This window comes from Erpetoichthys calabaricus, chromosome 18, assembly GCF_900747795.2.
Source record: "Erpetoichthys calabaricus chromosome 18, fErpCal1.3, whole genome shotgun sequence".
Lineage (NCBI taxonomy): Eukaryota > Metazoa > Chordata > Cladistia > Polypteriformes > Polypteridae > Erpetoichthys > Erpetoichthys calabaricus.
This window is the reverse complement of record NC_041411.2, coordinates 22,236,226-22,255,494: the sequence shown is the minus strand read 5'-3', so window position 1 is coordinate 22,255,494 and position 19,269 is coordinate 22,236,226. Positions and strand designations below refer to the sequence as shown.

At 38.7% G+C, this 19,269-nt stretch overlaps 2 protein-coding genes across 4 annotated transcripts in view; both read left to right on the top strand.

Annotated features, from left to right (window-relative positions):
• golga3 (golgin A3) overlaps positions 1–19,269 on the top strand; it is a 158,303-nt gene that overhangs the window by 49,667 nt on the left and 89,367 nt on the right. The gene's annotated exons all lie outside the window — the stretch shown is intronic.
• The window catches only part of ankle2 (ankyrin repeat and LEM domain containing 2), a 36,601-nt gene continuing 20,438 nt past the window's right edge, over positions 3,107–19,269 (top strand). Inside the window, exons 1-5 of the mRNA XM_051921282.1 lie at positions 3,107–3,206; positions 5,590–5,644; positions 12,390–12,902; positions 17,435–17,629; positions 18,790–18,983. Coding sequence (XP_051777242.1) covers positions 12,401–12,902; positions 17,435–17,629; positions 18,790–18,983 — 891 coding nt within the window. The 5' untranslated portion in view covers positions 3,107–3,206; positions 5,590–5,644; positions 12,390–12,400. The remainder of the gene's footprint in view (positions 3,207–5,589; positions 5,645–12,389; positions 12,903–17,434; positions 17,630–18,789; positions 18,984–19,269) is intronic.

Sequence of the window (19,269 nt, the reverse complement as noted above, 5' to 3'; positions counted from 1 at the left end):
CTTTCCTGATTACTCAGTTTGGCTAGATAGCAAACTCTAAGAAGAGTCTTGGTGGTTTCCAGACTTCTTCCATTTCACAATCAGTGAAGCCACTGTGGTCCCGGGAACACTCAAAGCTTTAAGAAGTGGTTTTATACCTTGTCTGGAACTATGCCTCACTGTAATATGATTACAAAGGTCTATGGAGAGTTCCTTGGACTACATGGTTTAGTTTTTGTCGCAACATGCAGTATTGTGGAACCTTAAATACACAAGTGTGTGTCTTTCTAAGTAATTCCGATTAATTCAATTCGCCACAGGTTTGCTCTAGCCAAGTCCTGGACACATAATTAAAGCAAACAGGGTGCACCCAACCACAGTTTGAAGGGCCACAGCAAAGGGTCTGAATACTTACATAAATATGAGATTTCAGTTTTTGACTTTAATATATCTGCCAACCTTTCTGAAAATATCTTTTCACTTTGCAATTATTGGTTATCAAGTGTTGATTGAGGGGCAAAAATATAAAATCTACCCATTTAGAACAATAAATGTATAACATAATGAAGTGTCCAGAAAAAGAAAAGGTTTGAATACTTTTTGAATGCACTGTATATGTTCTTAACCATTACACTGTCTTCAGATCAAATTTGACAGGGATTTTGATATCAGTAAAAGCACCATACATGTCATCTGTTCAACCCATAAAAACGTCTCAAATGCCATCTGTTCTAGTCAATCAATGTGAAACTGGATCAGGGTGAAAAATATGATGTTCAGGGGGTAGCGGAATTTAAAAAAAAAACAAAAAAAAAACATTGTTACCTTGTAACACCAAATCTATCCTCCGTTCTCCTCCTGCAGTGGACATTCTGAATCACCTTAGCTGTAACTGTAAAGTCCCCACGCTCCGAGAACGAGTGTCATGGTGCTGCCTCGTACACCAATCATGGTCCCAAATCTTGAACACCGTCTCTCAGCCTGAGTGTTGTTGAACGTTATTAAAGTTTGATGATTTTTTGATGAAAGAATGTATGATACAAGCATTCAGATTGTGAACTCGCTGCACTTGCGCGCAGCCGACTGAGCTTTTGCGGTCCTACCTTCTGAATTGCTGTCGCCAAGATTGCCATCATTTTGATTGTGGGCTCTTCGTCTTGAATCCACTTGATCAGCCCCCAAAAACGTAGCTTCTTGGGAGACAAAGAGTACTTGTGTTCCATTCTCGCTTTCCAGTTTTTCTCCATTTTCCCAAACCAGTCTTCTCTTTTCAGAGTCTATTTTAAGTGATATGTCTAGAAGTCTGTTTTGCAAAAGTCCTTGAATCAATTTGGTTCTTTCTCTTTGGTCTCTAAATATTTCCAAGGCATTATTCCCGTCCTTGAAAGGTAAAGTGGTCACTTTCTCAGCTTTATGTATTGCCTCCACTGCCCAAACGGTATACTTCAAATGAAATGCCATTTTTGTAGAAGCAACCATCGACCCTTGTAGAAAAATAACAGCCACTTATACTGACCGAACGAATGTCGCAGAAAACTTATTGCCACTTTCCTCGGGCGAAGACGTATAAATATATATTGTAGGTTTTTTACTTTGTCACAGTGAAACATAATCTAAAATTTCAGGAGTAAAATCAACGAACAGCTGTAGTCTTAAATTGACTTCCACTTTCCTCTTCTCCAGTTTCTGCGGCATGTTTGTTCTGTAACCTTCTCCTCTGATGTTGAACTGCCATATAATGTAGGTCTGTTTTTGAAGTTCTGCCTAAGGTGCACTGAAAAGGAAACTATATGTATACTGTATATTTAAAAATGAACGAAAACTACAAACTCTCTCGACGTCATTAACTACCAAACTAAACTGCTGTGGATGCATTCTCTGGAAATCTGGTTGGCGGGCTTCTTAATAATCAGTTTATAGCCAATAAGAAGTGTCGAAATAGGAATAGACGAACATGATTGGTTCATTTGATGTCAGTCAACAAAAGCAGGCTGCTGAACTCTTCGGATTCCTTATTTTAGTACCTGGACTGCGCAAAACAATGTTATTTAATGTAGACGTTAATACGTATATACGTATAGCTTGAATAGAGCAATTTATGTGCGTTATATTCAATCAAGGCAATGAGCGGGCAGTGAGAAATGTCGTAAAATATATCTCGGAGATGTTACGTCTATGAAACGTGATATACTGTAGATAGATAGATAGATAGATAGATAGATAGATAGATAGATAGATAGATAGATAGATAGATAGATACGTCCCAAGTGTGAATTTATTGTTTTGCAGAAGTTCAATAAATAAATAAAAAACCAAAATCAAGTAATCTAAAAGTTACTGTGATTGTGATACAGTTATTTAACTCCATCGCTCCTTTTCTTTTGTGTAAAATGGAGGATTTTTGAGGTGGGTAGAAAGTTGAGAGACTCGTGCATACTTATACAGTCCTAGGAAAAGAAAGAATATTTTTCACGGTTGTAAATATTACAGCGTACAATTATGTGCAGTAGCTGTTATAGTATTAAACAAAACACTTCAATAAAAATTTTAACCTAAATCTACTTAAGGTTTTTTAGTATATGGAAAAAACAAATAGACCTTGGGCGTCCTCTAGTGGTGTAGCTGTGAATTCTTTTTTTTTGGTGTTTATTACGTATTTATCGAATAACGTAACAAATGCGTTATTAACGGAACATTGTTCGGATTCAGCGGGTTGGAAAATGGATGGATGGATGGATGTGGGGAAAATCTATCAGATCCCTACTACTCGGCCCAAAGGAAGTGATTTCTAAAGCGGATTATATTTGCCACTGACGTCGACAGGACTGTACATATATTAAAATTTCTTAGAAATAAAATTTTATTCTTTGACCAGCTAGTTTAAGTTCAACACGCATCTTAGTTTCTTAATACGCAATAAGCCCTGTCTGTCTCAAGTAATATTCTGAATAATTATAAAGTAGAACCACATCTCGCCCAGCTGATGTGCTCCCACTTCCAGCATATGGCTTTCACTCGCAGCCTTTTCTCATTTCAGAAGCGCACGTCCCTCGTTGGCTGTCATTTTTATGCAGGCAGTAGCTCGGGCAGCGCAGAGCCGAATTCGGCTTCACGACTCCGGCATACCAGCAGGCCACGCCCTCGCATCTCGAACTAAAACGAAAGCGACGAGACGTGAAGTAAGCATCAGACAAGGTGAAGCTGGGACACACAGAGTCGAGTGGCGGGTGAGTTTTTGGCAGTTTGTTTCCACGTAGGCTAGTCTGATCGGGATGTACAGTAAGAGAGATGTCTTTTTATAGTTGTCAGGAACTCGCAAATTTGCGATGTCAGTGCCGATGATGGGCAAATGTGCTGGGCAGCGAAGGTGAATCCACGTTCCGCTGCTTGCGCTTTATTTGGTGATCTCGACAGGAAGATTCAAGTGGCTGTCTGCAGAATTTCCGCAAACGTCCGTTTTCATCATAGGTTTGAATGTTGTTGGCGTCCTTGATTCATTCAATAAAACACGCGATGTAGGAAAATTGATGGATGGAGGACCCGTCGAAGTCTTGCGTAAGTCCCATTCTAAGAAAAAGATTTTTTTTAATGTGGACCTTACATTGCGTTGCGCTGGTGTTTTATATGCTGTTTAGAACGTTATGTCTTGCAGGTGCTGGGTTCGTTTTATTTATTTGTATTACTGTCATTTTATTGTGCCCTGTCATTCGCATTAATCCTTAATTTTTTATTGCCGCATGGCACAAGTTAAGGTAATGTTCAGCAAAAGTTACTAAGTGATAGGATGCTCCCTCCAAATCATTATCAGAAAGAGGGCATGGAGGTCTTTTAGTGTCGTTAACCACTCTAGTCTAATGTACCTTGATGTTTTCTTTATTAAAAACAGCAGCACACTTTTTTCTTGATTTTACTGAAGACGTGATTATAGAAGAGTTTTTGCAAGCCCTGGCACTGTAAAGTGGCTCCTTCCTTCCAACCAAATTCTTCAGGTTAAAGGAGCATTCCATTTAAACGGACAATTTATATGTTGCAACTCGTGTCCTGCCACCACAGAAATTCGTGCCCAATTACGGACCAAAGTTGATCATCCAGTCTTTACTCAGTACAGCAGTCACTCACAAGGCGCTGAGTGGAGCCACTCAGGGTCATTGTAACCGTTTTTTCAGCGGGTACTACTGTACATGGTGAAATGCAAATGGTTGAGAGGAAATAAATTATGTGCAACTAGTAGGTAGGCCATGTTACATGTTTTACAGTACTCTAGGGGTCTCAAATATGGCCCACCACAGTTGGTGCAGGTTTCATTCTAACCATTTTCTTAATGGGTGGAAAGTTTGTGCAGCTAATAGATCACACAAAGCTATGTTGACCCTATTTATTTTTAATTTTTCCTAGCCTAAATCACTTATAGTTTCTACAAAACTAGCTGTTATTTAACAAATTGTGAGCTGTTTCAGGCCAAAAAACACTTGATTTCCTCAAAAATCAAAATAAATAATATTTAAAATACAGATGTGGGCAGGGGTCTCATTCAGGTTTTTGTTGCAACCAATTTTATAATCAGAAGCCAGACCTTGCTGTTAAAGATACATAAGTGGTTTGAGCATGGCAAAGGTGTTATATAAATAAAATTTATTACTATTAAATATATTCCAATACTAACCGCATCTAGTTACTATTTAAGAGAGTGGTTACAATATAAATAAACCTGCTGTCATTGTGGCCCTCCAGAAGCTGAGTTTGAAATAATAATAATAATAATTAATAACATTTATATAGCGCATTTCTAACCTACTCAAAGTGCTTTGCATAAACAGCGGGGAACCACTTCAAACACCAATGTGTATATTTGTACATAACAGCCATTTAACAAATCGATTTGGTTACACCTTTTCTGCCATCACTTTGTCTGAAATACCCAACATCCCAAAGCCCGTTCCTGCTAACTTGGCCAGGGCCCCGTGGGTGGCTATGGGATTGGCATCCCGTCTGGAATTGGCTTACTTTTAGGCTCTGCCCATCGCGCGTTCTGATTGGTCTGATATTAAGTGGCTGGCTGGCTGGATATTTGAATGTAAACCACGCAAATGTCGTAAATAACAAGTGGGCACATAGCGACTCTCTCGTGCTCTTTAGGTTCGTATATTCAAAAACAGCCATTCTGGTATAGTAAACGATGAATAAATAGAGATGCTGGGTAGTTTTGGATAAGTGTTAACGATAGTATATTAACTCCAAAAAAAAACCCAAGAAATTGTCGCGTCCGTTTTTTTTTTTTTAATCTTCGGGGTCTTTTCATAGGAGAGGCGCTCGAACTGGACGTCACAAATTGCACGCCCTGTATAATTTCGGGACAGCGCCCCTCCCATCGTTTCTTCTTTAGACTTCTTCTCTTGATGCTACTCCGCCCTGACTTTTTACGCTTTGTCATTCTTTTCTTTCTTTTTTCTCCTTTTTTACCCTTCATCCGCAGAAACGCACAAGTTCTTTCAGCAAAGCGGCTGACAGTTGACATTGGCTAGTGCGCAGGCGCGTGTTGCTGCGCGTGTAAACAATGAGCGCAGCTCGATGCTAAGACCCACCTGACCGCTCCTTTTCTTGTCTTGCCAGCCCCAGCGCTGAAAGGATCGGGATTTGCAGCACAGTACGAATCGGAGGATGGCCGGTGAGTACGAGCCGTTTCTTCGAGAATGTGTTATCTTGCTGGAGAAGCGGCAGGGGCTTGTCTATGGGTAGCAGGCCGGAGTGCTAGTCGGTCAGCCAGACAGTGGCGCGTTGACAGGGGCTTTGTGGAAATGCACCTTTTGTCTTCACACCATTGGCAGATAACTTTTATGTATTTATATCGCCCGGGGGAGGAGAGGGTGGCAAATCCATTGTGCCTGCCGGCGTCGCCGCTGGCTCATCATCGTCGAATTAATACTGAATGCCATATGCGGGGCAACGACACGATCGTGCCCTGTTCTGTGGGTTGTAGTTATCACGTCTGTCCGCCGAGTCCTCTCTAACATACTGCTCTTAAACAATGCACACGCAAACCCGTAAAAACAGAGCTCAGTAGTTACAAGTTGCTCGAGCTGTACGACATGCTGTATCATTCGCATCTTCTTGTCACCAGATTAATGAAAAACTCGGAAAAATGAGCGGACAAGTGTTCTGAAAGCTCCAGAGTTTAAGATCTTGCGCGTATTATGTTTATGTACTTGGGGAATTTATTTTGATGGTTTCATACTGAAATCGCCTGTTAAAGAGAGCAGTGTAGTCGTTACTGCTGTCGCATTGTAACTTGACGAACTTGAACTGCTGCCTCGTGGGTTCGGAGATCTGGATTCGATTCCCGACCAGTCAATATTAGTATGTCGTGTATTTGGGGTATTTTATGTCGGTATTGTTTGCTCACATATAAATGTTTAGAGTCCGTCTCTAATTTGGTAAAGATTTGATGGTAGATAGATGGAGAGAACCCCCTCTCCCCCCACGTGGAAATGTGGGATTTTGCTGGAGCTCGATGAACAAATAAAATCTCCTCTATAAATATACACCAGAATTACTAAAAAGAAAGAAATCTTATAGCCTGCTATTGAAGATTGGTCCTAAAGGAAGATGCAGTTCAGGTAGTTGAAATAGACAGATGAGTCAAAGTCCTTTTAATGAAGTTGTTTGTCAAGGAGTGGTTGAGGTGGTTGATAGATAAGACACAGCAACAGACAATGCAGACAAAAGCAGCATCACAACTGTTGCTCCTCCACCTACACAATATTCAAAGTTTAAAGAATGGGCACAGGGGATATACATATATATATATAAAGTCTGTGATTAACAGTGGTCATTATTATTGTGAAATTGTAAATAAATTGGAATTTCATTTGGATGTGTGTGGTGGTGGAGTACTTATATTTGGCTAGCAGGTTTACAGGAGTATATTACCATTCCACCTGAAGCTAGGCATGTTTGAGCCTGGTCAGTGTTTGGGTGGGCGATGGTCTAGGAAAAGGTTGATGGTGGAAGAGGTGTCTGTAAGGCCTTTAGGGGGCACTGTGTGTTGATCCTAATGCCCCAGTGCAGTGACAGGGATACTGTGCTGTAAAAATGGCACAGTCCTTTGGATGAGACACGATACAAAGGTCTTGACTTGCTGTGGTCATAAAAAATCCCTGGACATTAAAGAAGAGTTTTTCATGATGTCCAGGCTAAATTGCCCACCACGGTCTTGTTACTTTAGTCCCCTATTCATTCCCTGTGTGTTATTGATTAACTGTTTCTCTCGCCCCTTCACCACCTGAGAGCTAATGTGTGGTGCAAAAATGATTACCATTGTACGTATCATCCAGGTGGATGCTACATTTTGGTGGTGATTGAAGAGATTCCCCCACTATCTATCTAAAGTGCTTGGGTAGGTAGAAAAGTGCTACATAAATGTAATAAATTACTCTACATTAAACACTGCAGTAAAATATTAGTAGATTTGGGGATGTCATTATGGATGTTGAAATCACCAAGAAGAATGACTCTCTGGGAAAAGGAACTTAAGTGGGTTAATAGTTCAGTCAGATCAGATAAGAAGTATGCATTGTATTTTAGATGATGATAAAGAACAATTAGTTTAAGAGCCGGACACTTGAAAGACAATGGACAGTCAATTGGGATTCTTTTGATGTTTAAATCCACTCTGACAATTACAGTACGTGTAGCAGAGGTGTTGGGATAAATGCAGTCCAATGCACAGGCTGTTGGAAGTGGATGCATGAAACTTGTGGTGGTGTAGTCTGCGGGTAAGTGCAACCTTTGTGTGTGAGATGCGTTCATGATTTTGAAGTAGTAATTGTACATATAGATATCGAACTGGAGCTGTATTGGGAAAAGTAGGGAAGTTGTCTTACATAGGTGGCAAGTTGAGTGCAGATGGCCAAGTGGGCATAGCAGTGATGTTGAGGTTGAATGTTCAATGTTGGAAATTCTAGAAGTTGTTTCCAATTCTGATTTGTAAAGAAGACCCTGCAGGTAAAGTTTATGAAAGCTGTGTGAAGAGTAGTATGATCTGCAGGTTGAGCTAGTGAAGGTTAAACATAACACAAAGCTGGATTAAGCAGGGATAAAAATGATCAGATGGATGTGTGAAGTGTGACTGAGGGAAAGGAAGACAAATTCTAAGTTAAGATAAAGACATGGTGTGGAGGCAATAGGTGTTGTACTGACTGAGGAGAAATGGACTAAAGGGGTATGGGCATGTGGAGCAAAACGCAGAGGACAACTGGGTGAAGTGATGCACAAACATGGATGTGGAAGAGGTGAGGCCAAAGAAAGTGGTGTTAGATGATATGAAAAGTATGAGTCTCATCCCAAAGGGAACTTGGTATCACAAAGACCAGAGTATAATGATTAGGGGGCAACTTGCAAACCTGGTTAAATCTGGAACATGGCCAATTAGCCTGCGCTGCTGCTAATAATCTTTCTCATATTTAATGCGTGATTGTGTCATTTATTATATATAGCAATGTAACCTTATTGTTATAGGTCTGGCTATAACATCAAAACAATTTATAGTAACTGTTGCCTGGTAGTAAAGTCGAGTTAATTTCATCAAGATGCCAGTGCAGACTAGCATAGCAAGCGTGAGTTTCCTTTCCAGACTGTACTGAGTACAGTACTCTGCATGGTGTTCATTACAAATGAACAGTTAATGTAATAACATATCAGACTAAGATACATGCATTTTCTACTGGAAGAAAGTGTACCTTAGAGTGATGGTGTGAGGAGTGACATGCCGCTTAGGGTAGTGTTGAGAATGTTACGACATATGAACGCTACATTTAACCCAACCATATATTTTAGGTATGAACATGCATAGTCAAATATTATAAACTATTACTCAAATAAAAGACTGTTGTTCATTTCAAACATGAAGTAATTGTACACTTGGACCTCTGTGAACAAAATTCATTGTAATGTTGGGGTCCAGCACTTTATTTGTTACATATTATGCCGCTCACAAGTTGGCAGGCACACTGTGCATGATTTTGAAAAGTGACATACGATTGGCTTTTGTGCACAATGCACATGCTGAGGACTTTGACTACTTTAATATAAAACCAGGGAAACCTCAGATAGGTTTATTAACCATTGTTAGGGTTATTTGATCTATGGGATTAAAAAAACAAATGACAGGAGAGGTCTGTTTGTAGGGGCTATTGAACTACTAGGGTCTGGAAATTATAAGCTTCATGGTGTACTATATAATTTTAATTGTGCTAATTTTGAGCAAAAGTCTTGTTATTGACTTTAGCCGCACCAAAGAGACTCTATGTCCAGTTACTATTCAAGGACTGAATTAAGAGGTGGTCCACATTAATGACAGGTTGTACTGATCTCGGAACACAGAGAAACTGTTTAAAAAAAAAAAAAAAGGGTAGAGCAGGCCCTTCTTCCTAAGCGGACTTTGTACCTTTTAATGTGGTAAGTGACATGTTCTATAACTCTATGATGGCAAATGTTATTTTTCTACCCTGTGGTGTGCTGGGCTGGTAACATCTCTTCATTAGAGGCCCACTGAATCAACGTGCTAATTAAAAGGGCCAGGTCAGTTATAGGACACACTCTGGACCCCACTGGAGGTTATAGAGAAGGAGAGAATTAGAACAAAACTGAGTGCCATTATTAACAATGCTGCACATCTTCTTTGTAACACACTAACACTGAGGACTTTCAGCCAATTAATTATTTAGTGTCAAGAAACGCTACAAGGTCTCCTTTATACCAAAAGCAATATGTCTGCATAATGCCTCATTGTAACTGTGACAGCCAAGTCAGAACTTTTTTTTCTTTTAAATTTTCTTGCTGTATAGTCATTCTGAGACGTGGTCAGACCAAAGTGCATGTGCTTGTGTTTGTTTATTTACCAATATACCTATTTATGTTATTTTTTTATTATTTAAAGGGCTTCTGTAAAAAGCCAGATTTCCCCCTGGGGACAAATAAAGTTCTATCTATCTATCTTAGATTGGTTGGTCTGAGGTGACTTGCAGTCTTTTAAAATAGTAGTTTTGTTAAAGGTTTTTGTATCTGCGTAAAATTTTTAACTACATGTAACAACACTGTGTACATCTTGTTGAGGGGTCTCTGAAAATGAGTCTTATACTCTGTGTGCCGCATTGCTAGCCAAAGCAGGTACTGTTAACCATTGCTACACATTTGTAAGCCAGGGTCATCCATCAGGTAAATATGAAGTGGGCTATGTTTGGCTATGATGTAACAACATTTGCTTTTTTGTTTTTATGTATATGCTTTGCAAGGTTCATTATATCCAGTAATTAAATGATTCATCCTACTTTTAAAGTAAGAAAGAAATACAAAAAAAAAGTTTGGTAGTCAACATCTTTTTTGTTTTTAATGTAAGAACATGGATGTTTTGCTTTAATGGTAACTTTGCTTTTCTTTACAGCACATTAAAACTGTTAGCCAAAAAATAGCTTTTTTTTTTTCCTGGTAAGTTTGTAAACCTACAATAGTGATGGCCATGTATGGCCTTGGCTGGTTTAATAAGTAGGCTCCACATGGTGCTGATACACGTTTTGTGTGTACAAGTGCACCCTCAGTACTCATATATAATAAATATATATATATATATATATATATATATATATATATATATATAATATATATATATATATTTTACACTATAATCTAGATTAAATAGTGAACATTGCATTTAGCATTAATTTAATTTATATTTCTTTAATGTGAGTGTTAACATTTATTTAAACATTTCTATCACCATACAACACGCCTACTGCTTTGGTTATTATACTTGTGAGAGAGACAATGGAGAACTGACTTTATGCTTTACCTGGTTTGTTCCTCTGTGTAGTTCTTATCTTTTGATAACTACATTTTATTAATTGTTTTTAATCTCTGGAGATTGCATGGTTTGTATGTAATTATCTAATTCCTTTGATTGTTACTCTTTTGTCTAATCTTCAAACAGAGCATATTTTCTTCACTACCAATTGAAAAAGGCTGCCTCCTCAGTTAATTTTGCACACATAACAGGATAAAATGAATGCCCTTGGTCTTTTTGGAGTACAAACAAACATGGCTGTAGTATTTGTGAACATCATCTAAGTTTAATACCTCACTGACTTGCGAGCTGGAAGTCTAAATAAGCTCTGTCTACATGTCATGCCAATGATATGCTGTAATTCTGTTAATGGCTTCTCGTAAAGAAATTAATCTTAATAGCATATTATTTGTAAGATACTTTTGCTGAGATTGTTGGCTACTCACTTGACTGTCATGCAGTCTTTGTGGGTTCCAGAATTTTTTATGGCAGTCAATGGTCTGCTTGCAGCGTTCTGAATTTTTGGTAAGAAATTAATCCTTTGTGTCCACTTTGTTTGGAAAACTCCTATGAACCACACAAAAACATGCATTTGTTTAACGCTGAGACTTCTAAGAAAAAAAAGGAAGTCCCTAACATGTTCCTCCTTTATAAGCCTTTGTTTTAACTCTTTCCACTTTTTGTTAATCACGTTTACTGCACATTATCATTTTACTCATGCCATGCCACCTATGTTATATTTTTGCTTATCTCCAAAATTCTATTAATATTGAACTGTATATATGAATTAATATAATTATTAAATATGTGTGATTGTTGAAGATATATACAATGTGTAATACAAATTAACATCTAAAATAATAATTTCTAGTGTGTCACTTGGTATATTGATGTTTTCTATTAGTCTTTTCCTTTATTTGTTGTATGTGAATTTTAATAAGGACATTGGGCCAAGTGACTACAGTTTATCATGTTTAAAGTTTGGCCATGACCACCGGCTACTTAACAGCCACAGTGGTGCAGTGATTCTATATATTGATTCTTCTGCCCAAATTATTGAAGTGCATGTGTGTCTCTGTGGACGTTGCCAGCGTTTTTCCTGATTTTTTTTTATTTTTTTTTTTTTAATTCCCTTTTTTTGATGGAGTTTGGGGGTTAACAGATGAACATTTTAAAACCAGGAGGTGCCCAAGTGTTTAATTTTATGTCACCAATTATTTTCAAGACTAAGATGAATGGTAAAAGTTGCATTACTAAATGTGAAAAGCTCTTTTATAGACAAGCTTAAATGTCCCTATACCCTGACACAACAGGCCTGCTTTTTTTTTTTTTGCAGAAAACATTTTTAAATCTGAATTAATTAATTCCTGGATACATTATTTGATTTAGTGGATTATACAAATTGATTATTTTCAACTTAAGCTGCTATTTGATTTAACAGGGATATTTATGTGTGGCATTAAAATATTTTTTTAGATCATGAAAAATAAAAAATGCTTTTCTGTTTATTTTCTGTTAACTTTTTTTAATAACTGTTTTGCTAGGTTTGATTTGACTGTTCTTTTTTTTTTAATAGGTAGCTAAAGAATGGATGCTATTTTAAGCAGACTTAAGGAGCTTTCTCCAGATGAGCTTCGGGAGGAAATCATTGGAGCAGGACTGAAATGTGGACCTATTACAGCAACAACTCGCACAATATTTGAGAGGAAGCTAGCCCGAGCTCTCTTGGAAAACCAGGCTGAGAAAAATGAGTGTAACAAGACTCCAGAGCCTGAAACAAACTGTTCAACAGAAACGGATGGAAGTTCATCCAAAGAGGACCAATCAAAAACTCTTAGTTCCTCTTCTGTTCCGGTGGATTCTTTTAGACAAAGGGTAGGCACCTCCTCTCAAAGTGAGGATGGAGATTTTGGCTACGATGTTGGATTGAATCCTCCAGAAGAAGATGCTTTATTACAGATGTGTGAGTCTGCAACGTCTGACAGTGGAGAGATATTCATATGTCAGACTCCTTCAAAAGGGCCACCAGCATCACCACCTCTGTACTATGGAGTCTGCCCAGTTTGGGATGATATCTTGGCAAGAAACGGTAAGATACACTAGCCTATGACCTGTTATTTCTAGGTTTTCAGTGCAGCACATTAATATATTTTTTCAGTAATTCATGTAACACATTATACTTAAAAACATGACAGTTTCCTGCCTTAAATCCATTTTTGCTAGGGTATGCAGTAGCTCTCCGTGACAATGAAGTGGAAAAGTGGGTTACAAAATGGATGGATTACCCTTAACCTATTAAGTAGTGTCTACATTGTCCTTTACTGTGTGAGCAGTTTATTTTACCTAGCTTTTGACCGAAAGGAGATGGATTTCTCAGGTGTAAGCACATGAAATTTTTTGAATGTAACTTTCTTATAGTGATTTTCTTCAGTTTACTGTAGTAACTGTATGCATGGTGTTGTTATTATTATTTCTTAATATTTGTCTGATGCCTTTATCCAGGGCAACTTGCAACATTAAAAATACAATTGGTTACATGTATTTTGTTTTTCCAATTGTATCACCGGCAGATGAAGTAACTTGCTTGTGGTCACTTGTGGGCGGAGTGGTGGCTCTGAGGCTAGAGATCTGCACTGGCAATCGGAAGGTTGCCGGTTTGAATCCCGTCAATGCCAATAGGGACTCTGCTCTGTTGGGCCCTTAAGCAAGGCCCTTAACCTGCAATTGCTGAGCGCTTTGAGTATTGAGAAAAGCGCTATATAAATGCAAAAAATTATTAAAAAAATTATTATTATTATTATTACTCAGTGTCGGCAGGATTTGAACCCCCAACTTCAGAGCTTCACATTCAAAGCCTTAACCACTATACCACACTGCCTACTTGTTGTTACTAATAACTTATTATTACTATTATTATTATTATCAGAATGTTAATTTTCATATACGCTGCTAAATTAAATGTGTTGGAGTAGACTGTTGAATTATTGTGGAATGAGTGGAACTCACTAAATTTTTTATTGGACTGGTCTACTCTTGCACCCTGAACTTCACACATACAAAACAACAAACACACCCAGAATTGTTCCACACAAGCACCGAATATGAGTAGTGCAGTGAATATGCAGTGTGCACTGCAAATTTGCCTTCATTTGTTAATTAATACATGTATATTCAAACTTTAAGTTACTTATTAATGTTATGTATTGAACACTAATATCTCTTAATATTTCACGAATGGCAACAGTATTACTTGTCTAATTGCTGAATTTATCTCTGTAAACATTCATTATGTAATTTATGTAGTCTATTTTGTGGACAAAATGACCAGAACTACTTCTTCTTCTTCTTTCGGCTGCTCCCGTTAAGAGTTGCCACAGCAGATCATCTTCTTCCATGTCTTTCTGTCCTCTGCATCTTGCTCTGTCACACCCATCACCTGCATGTCCTGTCTCACCACATCCATAAAACTGTTAGGCCTTCCTCTTTTTCTCTTGCCTGGCAGCTCTATCCTTAGCATCCTTCTCCCAATATACTCAGCATCTCTCCTCTGCACATATCCAAACCAACGCAATCTCACCTCTCTGACTTTGTCTCCCAACCGTCCAACTTGAGCTGACCCTCTAATGTCCTCATTTCTAATTTCTAATCCTATCCATCCTCGTCACACCCAGTGCAAATCTTAGCATCTTTAACTCTGCTACCTCCAGCTCTGTCTCCTGCTTTCTGGTCAGTGCCACTGTCCCCAACCCATATAACATAGCTGGTCTCACTACTGTCCTGTAGACCTTCCCTTTCACTCTTGCTGATACCCGTCTGTCACAAATCACTCCTGACACTCTTCTCCACCCATTCCACCCTGCCTGCACTCTCTTTTTCACTTCTCTTCCACAATCCCCATTACTCTGTACTGTTGATCCCAAGTATTTAAACTCATCCACCTTCGCCAACTCTACTCCCTGCATCCTCACCATTCCACTGACCTCTTTCTCATTCACAATCATGTATTCTGTCTTGTTCCTACTGACCTTCATTCCTCTCCTCTCTACAGCATATCTCCACCTCTCCAGGGTCTCCTCAATTTGCTCCCACCTCTTGCTACAGATCACAATGTCACCCATAAACATCATAGTCCACAGGGAGTCCTGTCTAATCTCATCTGTCAACCTGTTCATCACCAATGCAAATAAGAAAGGATTCGGAGCCGATCCCTGATGTAATCCCAACTCCACGTTGAATGCATCTGTAACTCCTACTACAGACCTCACCACTGTCACACTTCCCTCGTACATATCCTGTATAACTCTTACGTACTTCTCTGCCCCTCCTGACTTCCTCATACAATACCACAGCTCCTCTCAAGGCACCCTGCCATATGCTTTCTCCAGGTCCACAAAAACACAATGCAAATCTTTCCGGCCTTCTCTATACTTCTCCATCAACACCCTCAGAGCAAACATTGCGTCTGTGGTGCTCTTTCTTGGCATGAAACCATACTACTGCTCACTAATCATCACCTCACTTCTTAACCTAGCTCCCACTTCTCTTTCCCATAACTTCATGCTGTGGCTCATCAATTTTATCCCCCTGTAGTTACTGCAGTCCTGCACATCCCCCTTATTCTTAAAAATCGGTACCGGTATACTTCTTCTCCACTACTCTGGCATCCTCTCATTTTCCAAGATTCCATTAAACAATCTGGTTAAAACCTCCACTGCTATCTCTCCTAAACACCTCAATGCTTCCACAGGTATATCATCTGGACCAATGGCCTTTCCATTTTTCATCCTCTTCATAGCTGTCCTTACTTCCTCCTTGCTAATCCGTTGCACTTCCTGATTCACAATCTCCACATCATCCAACCTTCTCTCTCTCTGATTCTCTTCGTTCATCAGCCTCTCAAAGTACTCTTTCCATCTGCTCAACACTCTCTCCTCACTTGTGAGTACGTTTCCATCTTTATCCTTTATGACCCTAACCTGCTGCATATCTTTCCCAGCTCGGTTCCTCTGTCTAGCCAATCGGTACAGGTCCTTTTCTCCCTCCTTAGTGTCCAGCGTCTCATACAACTCATCATACGCCTTTTCTTTAGCCTTCGCCACCTCTCTCTTCTCCTAACGCCTTATCTCCTTGTACTCTTGTCTACTTTCTGCATCACTCTGACTATCCCACTTCTCCTTCGCCATACTCTCCTGTACTTCCCCATTCCACTGCCAGGTTTCCTTTTTCCTCCTTCTTCTGTCTAGATGTCTTGCCCTGTAGTTACCCAGCTGTCTGGTAATTCTTCGCTGCCACCCAGTGCCTGTCTCACCTCCTCCCTAAACTCAACCTTGCAGTCTTTCTTTTTCAACTTCCACCATTTAATCCTTGGCTCTGCCTTCACTCTGCTCCTCTTCTTCTTGATCTCCAACGTCATCCTACAGACCACCATCCTATGCTGCCTAACTACACTTTCCCCTGCCACTATTTTGCAGTCTCCAATCTCCTTCAGATTGACTCTTCTGCATAGGATTTAATCTACTTGTGTTCATCTTCCTGCACTCTTGTACGTAACTCTATGTTCCTCCCTCTTAGTAAAATACAAATTCACCACAGCCATGTCCATCCTTTTGGCAAAATCCACTATCATCTGACCTTCTTTCCTCTCCTTGACACCATACCTACCCATCACCTCCTCGTCTCCACTGTTCCCTTCACCAACATTTCAATTGAAATCCGCTCCCATCACCAATTTTTGTCTCTTGGGTACACTGTCCATTACTTCATCCAACTCACTCCAGAAATCTTCTTTCTCATCCATTGAGCACCCAACTTGCGGGCATGTGCACTAACCAACATTCATCATCACACCTCCATTTTCCAACTTCATAATCATTACTCTGTCTGACACTCTTTTCACTTCCAAAACACTTCTGACATACTCTTCCTTCAGAATAATCCCTACCCCATTTCTCCTCCCATCCACACCATGATAGAACAATTTGAATCCACCTCTAATCCACCTGGCCTTACTCCCCTTCCATTTAGTCTGTTGCATGCACAATATATCAACCTTCCTTCTCTCCATCATATCTGCTAACTCTCTCCCCTTACCAGTCATACTGCCAACATTCAAAGTTCCTACCCTCAGTTCCACTCTCTTTACCTTCCTCCTCTCCTCTTTCCTCTGCACACTTCTACCCCCTCTTCTTCTCTTTCTTTTGCCCCCAGTTTCGGCCAGCACCCTGTTGGATAACAGTACTGGTGGCGGCCGTTGTCAATCTGGGCTTCAACCGATCTGGTATGGTAATTTGTGTTATTGTCCGCATATTGATCTGGCAAATTTTACACCGGATGACGTTCCTGACGTAACCCTCCCCATTTATCCGGGCTTGGGACTGGCACGAAGAAACACACTGGTCTGTGCATCCCCTGTGGCTGGGTTATTTGTGTTTCCTAATATAAATACAAAACTAGTAGGTAGATGCTGTGATTTTCATTCTTATATTACAAGTAATCACTTTTCACTTTTAATTTGACAAAAGTATTTGTACCTGTTGATTTTATTTAAATATGCAAAGGTTTGTGTGGTAAAGTTAACTGTGAATATGTACTTTACATTTTGATTCTGATTTCCTCCTATAGACAGAGTACATGTTTACACTGATAAAAAAGAAGCTCTCCAGGCAGTGAAAACAATGAAAGGGTCTAGGTTTAAAGCCTTTTCCAATAGAGATGATGCTGAGAAGTTTGCTAAAGGCATCTGTGATTACTTCCCATCTCCAAGCTCCTCTTCTTTGTCCATCTCTCCTTTGAAAACAGGAATGAGTTTTTCCAAAGGTAACTGTATATAACATTCATTTTTAATGGTGTCAGTTATATTCATGTCAATTATTACAGCATCAGGAAAGGAGTGAAATGAAAATGGTACATGAAATCATGCACCTGGACCTCAACGGTTGCCCCATAGGGAGAGGAGCATTGAGGTGAAGCACACAGCCAGCCTTTTCTAAAATGGTTGAATGTCACAAAAATGTTTTGCTGCTTTTTCCTCCCTGAAACGTGATGGATGCACTATTTTACACTATGTATGCAATTTCTAGATGTGGATCAACTCTTAACATACATAGTTAAGTTTTGTGGTTTTTGTTTTTACTTTTGAACTTCTGATCATTGAAACCCACAAACCTCAAGAATGGGCTTTTTTTTTTTTTTTTTTTTTTTACTTATAAAAAATGCTTCACATTAGAACACAGATAAGATGTTGCAAATTAATATACATTGTGAAAAATGCTGAACGTATCCTTTAAATATTTTCTTTTTGAAGAAACATTATATAAATATTCTTTGGACTATTCAACACATGTGCAATGTATGGACTACAATGTTTTGACAAAAATTTAATGTTTTGATTAGTACATTGATGTATGAAGCTTCTTTGCTTTTATATTTTAAATTAAGCTAATTTTAATTTTTTTTAATTTATGGCAATATTAAAGTTAAGCGTAGAAGGAACTTTGCAGAATAATACCAATTACTGGAATGTATCAAATTCTGAAGTACACTTTATAATAAAAATCTGAAAAGCTATTAGTGCAAAAAAAGTTTGTGCCTTAAAGAAAGGATATTTCCTTTGCAGTTTAATCAAAAAAGCCTGTGTTCTCAGTTGCTGTATTATTTAGATTTTTGTCTGTCCTTTTAAAAGAGGCTTAAGAACATATTTATTGTATATTTGTTGATTTATAGCAGTTATTTGTGATATGTTTTTAATAGTCCTAAAAATTAATTGAAAATGGTCTCTACGTTTGGAACATAATCAGATTTGAACAGAACTCTTTCAGTGATTTCTTATTTCTTATGCATGAAAAAAATGAAATGGTCTTTAGTGTCTTAAAGGATTTACGATTTTTTTTTTTTTTTTTAACTTGTAAAAGATATTAAACCTTGGTATTCACTTTATGGAAACTGAAGATATTGCAAAATTTTGTTTGAATCAACAGATGGCACATCATCCTTGGATTCTGACACAGTCAACAGAGAAAGAGCCAACAGTTTTAAAAGCCCCCGAACACAAGACCTCACTGCTAAGCTGAGAAAGGCAGTGGAGAAAGGAGATGAAGCCACCTTTAAAGAACTGATCTGGAGTAATCCACGCTATTTGATTGGCTCAGGAGATAATCCAACAGTTGTTCAGGTAGCTAGATTAACAAGAACTAATCACCACACTTAACTGGAAACATGTCAAAAGAATGTCCATAGTTATCAAAATTAACATTTACAATATTCATGCTTTGTAGCAAGTCCTAGTACATTTTTGTGGTACTTGCATGGCATCGTTTCAGGATAGGCGAGGACCATGAACTCAACACTGTAAAATGAGAGTAAAACTGTTGATTGTAGAGCGAATTGTGAGTTTATTTGCAAATCAAGAAGCAGAATATTATATATATATACAGTACTCCATATATCTGTCCTAGTTC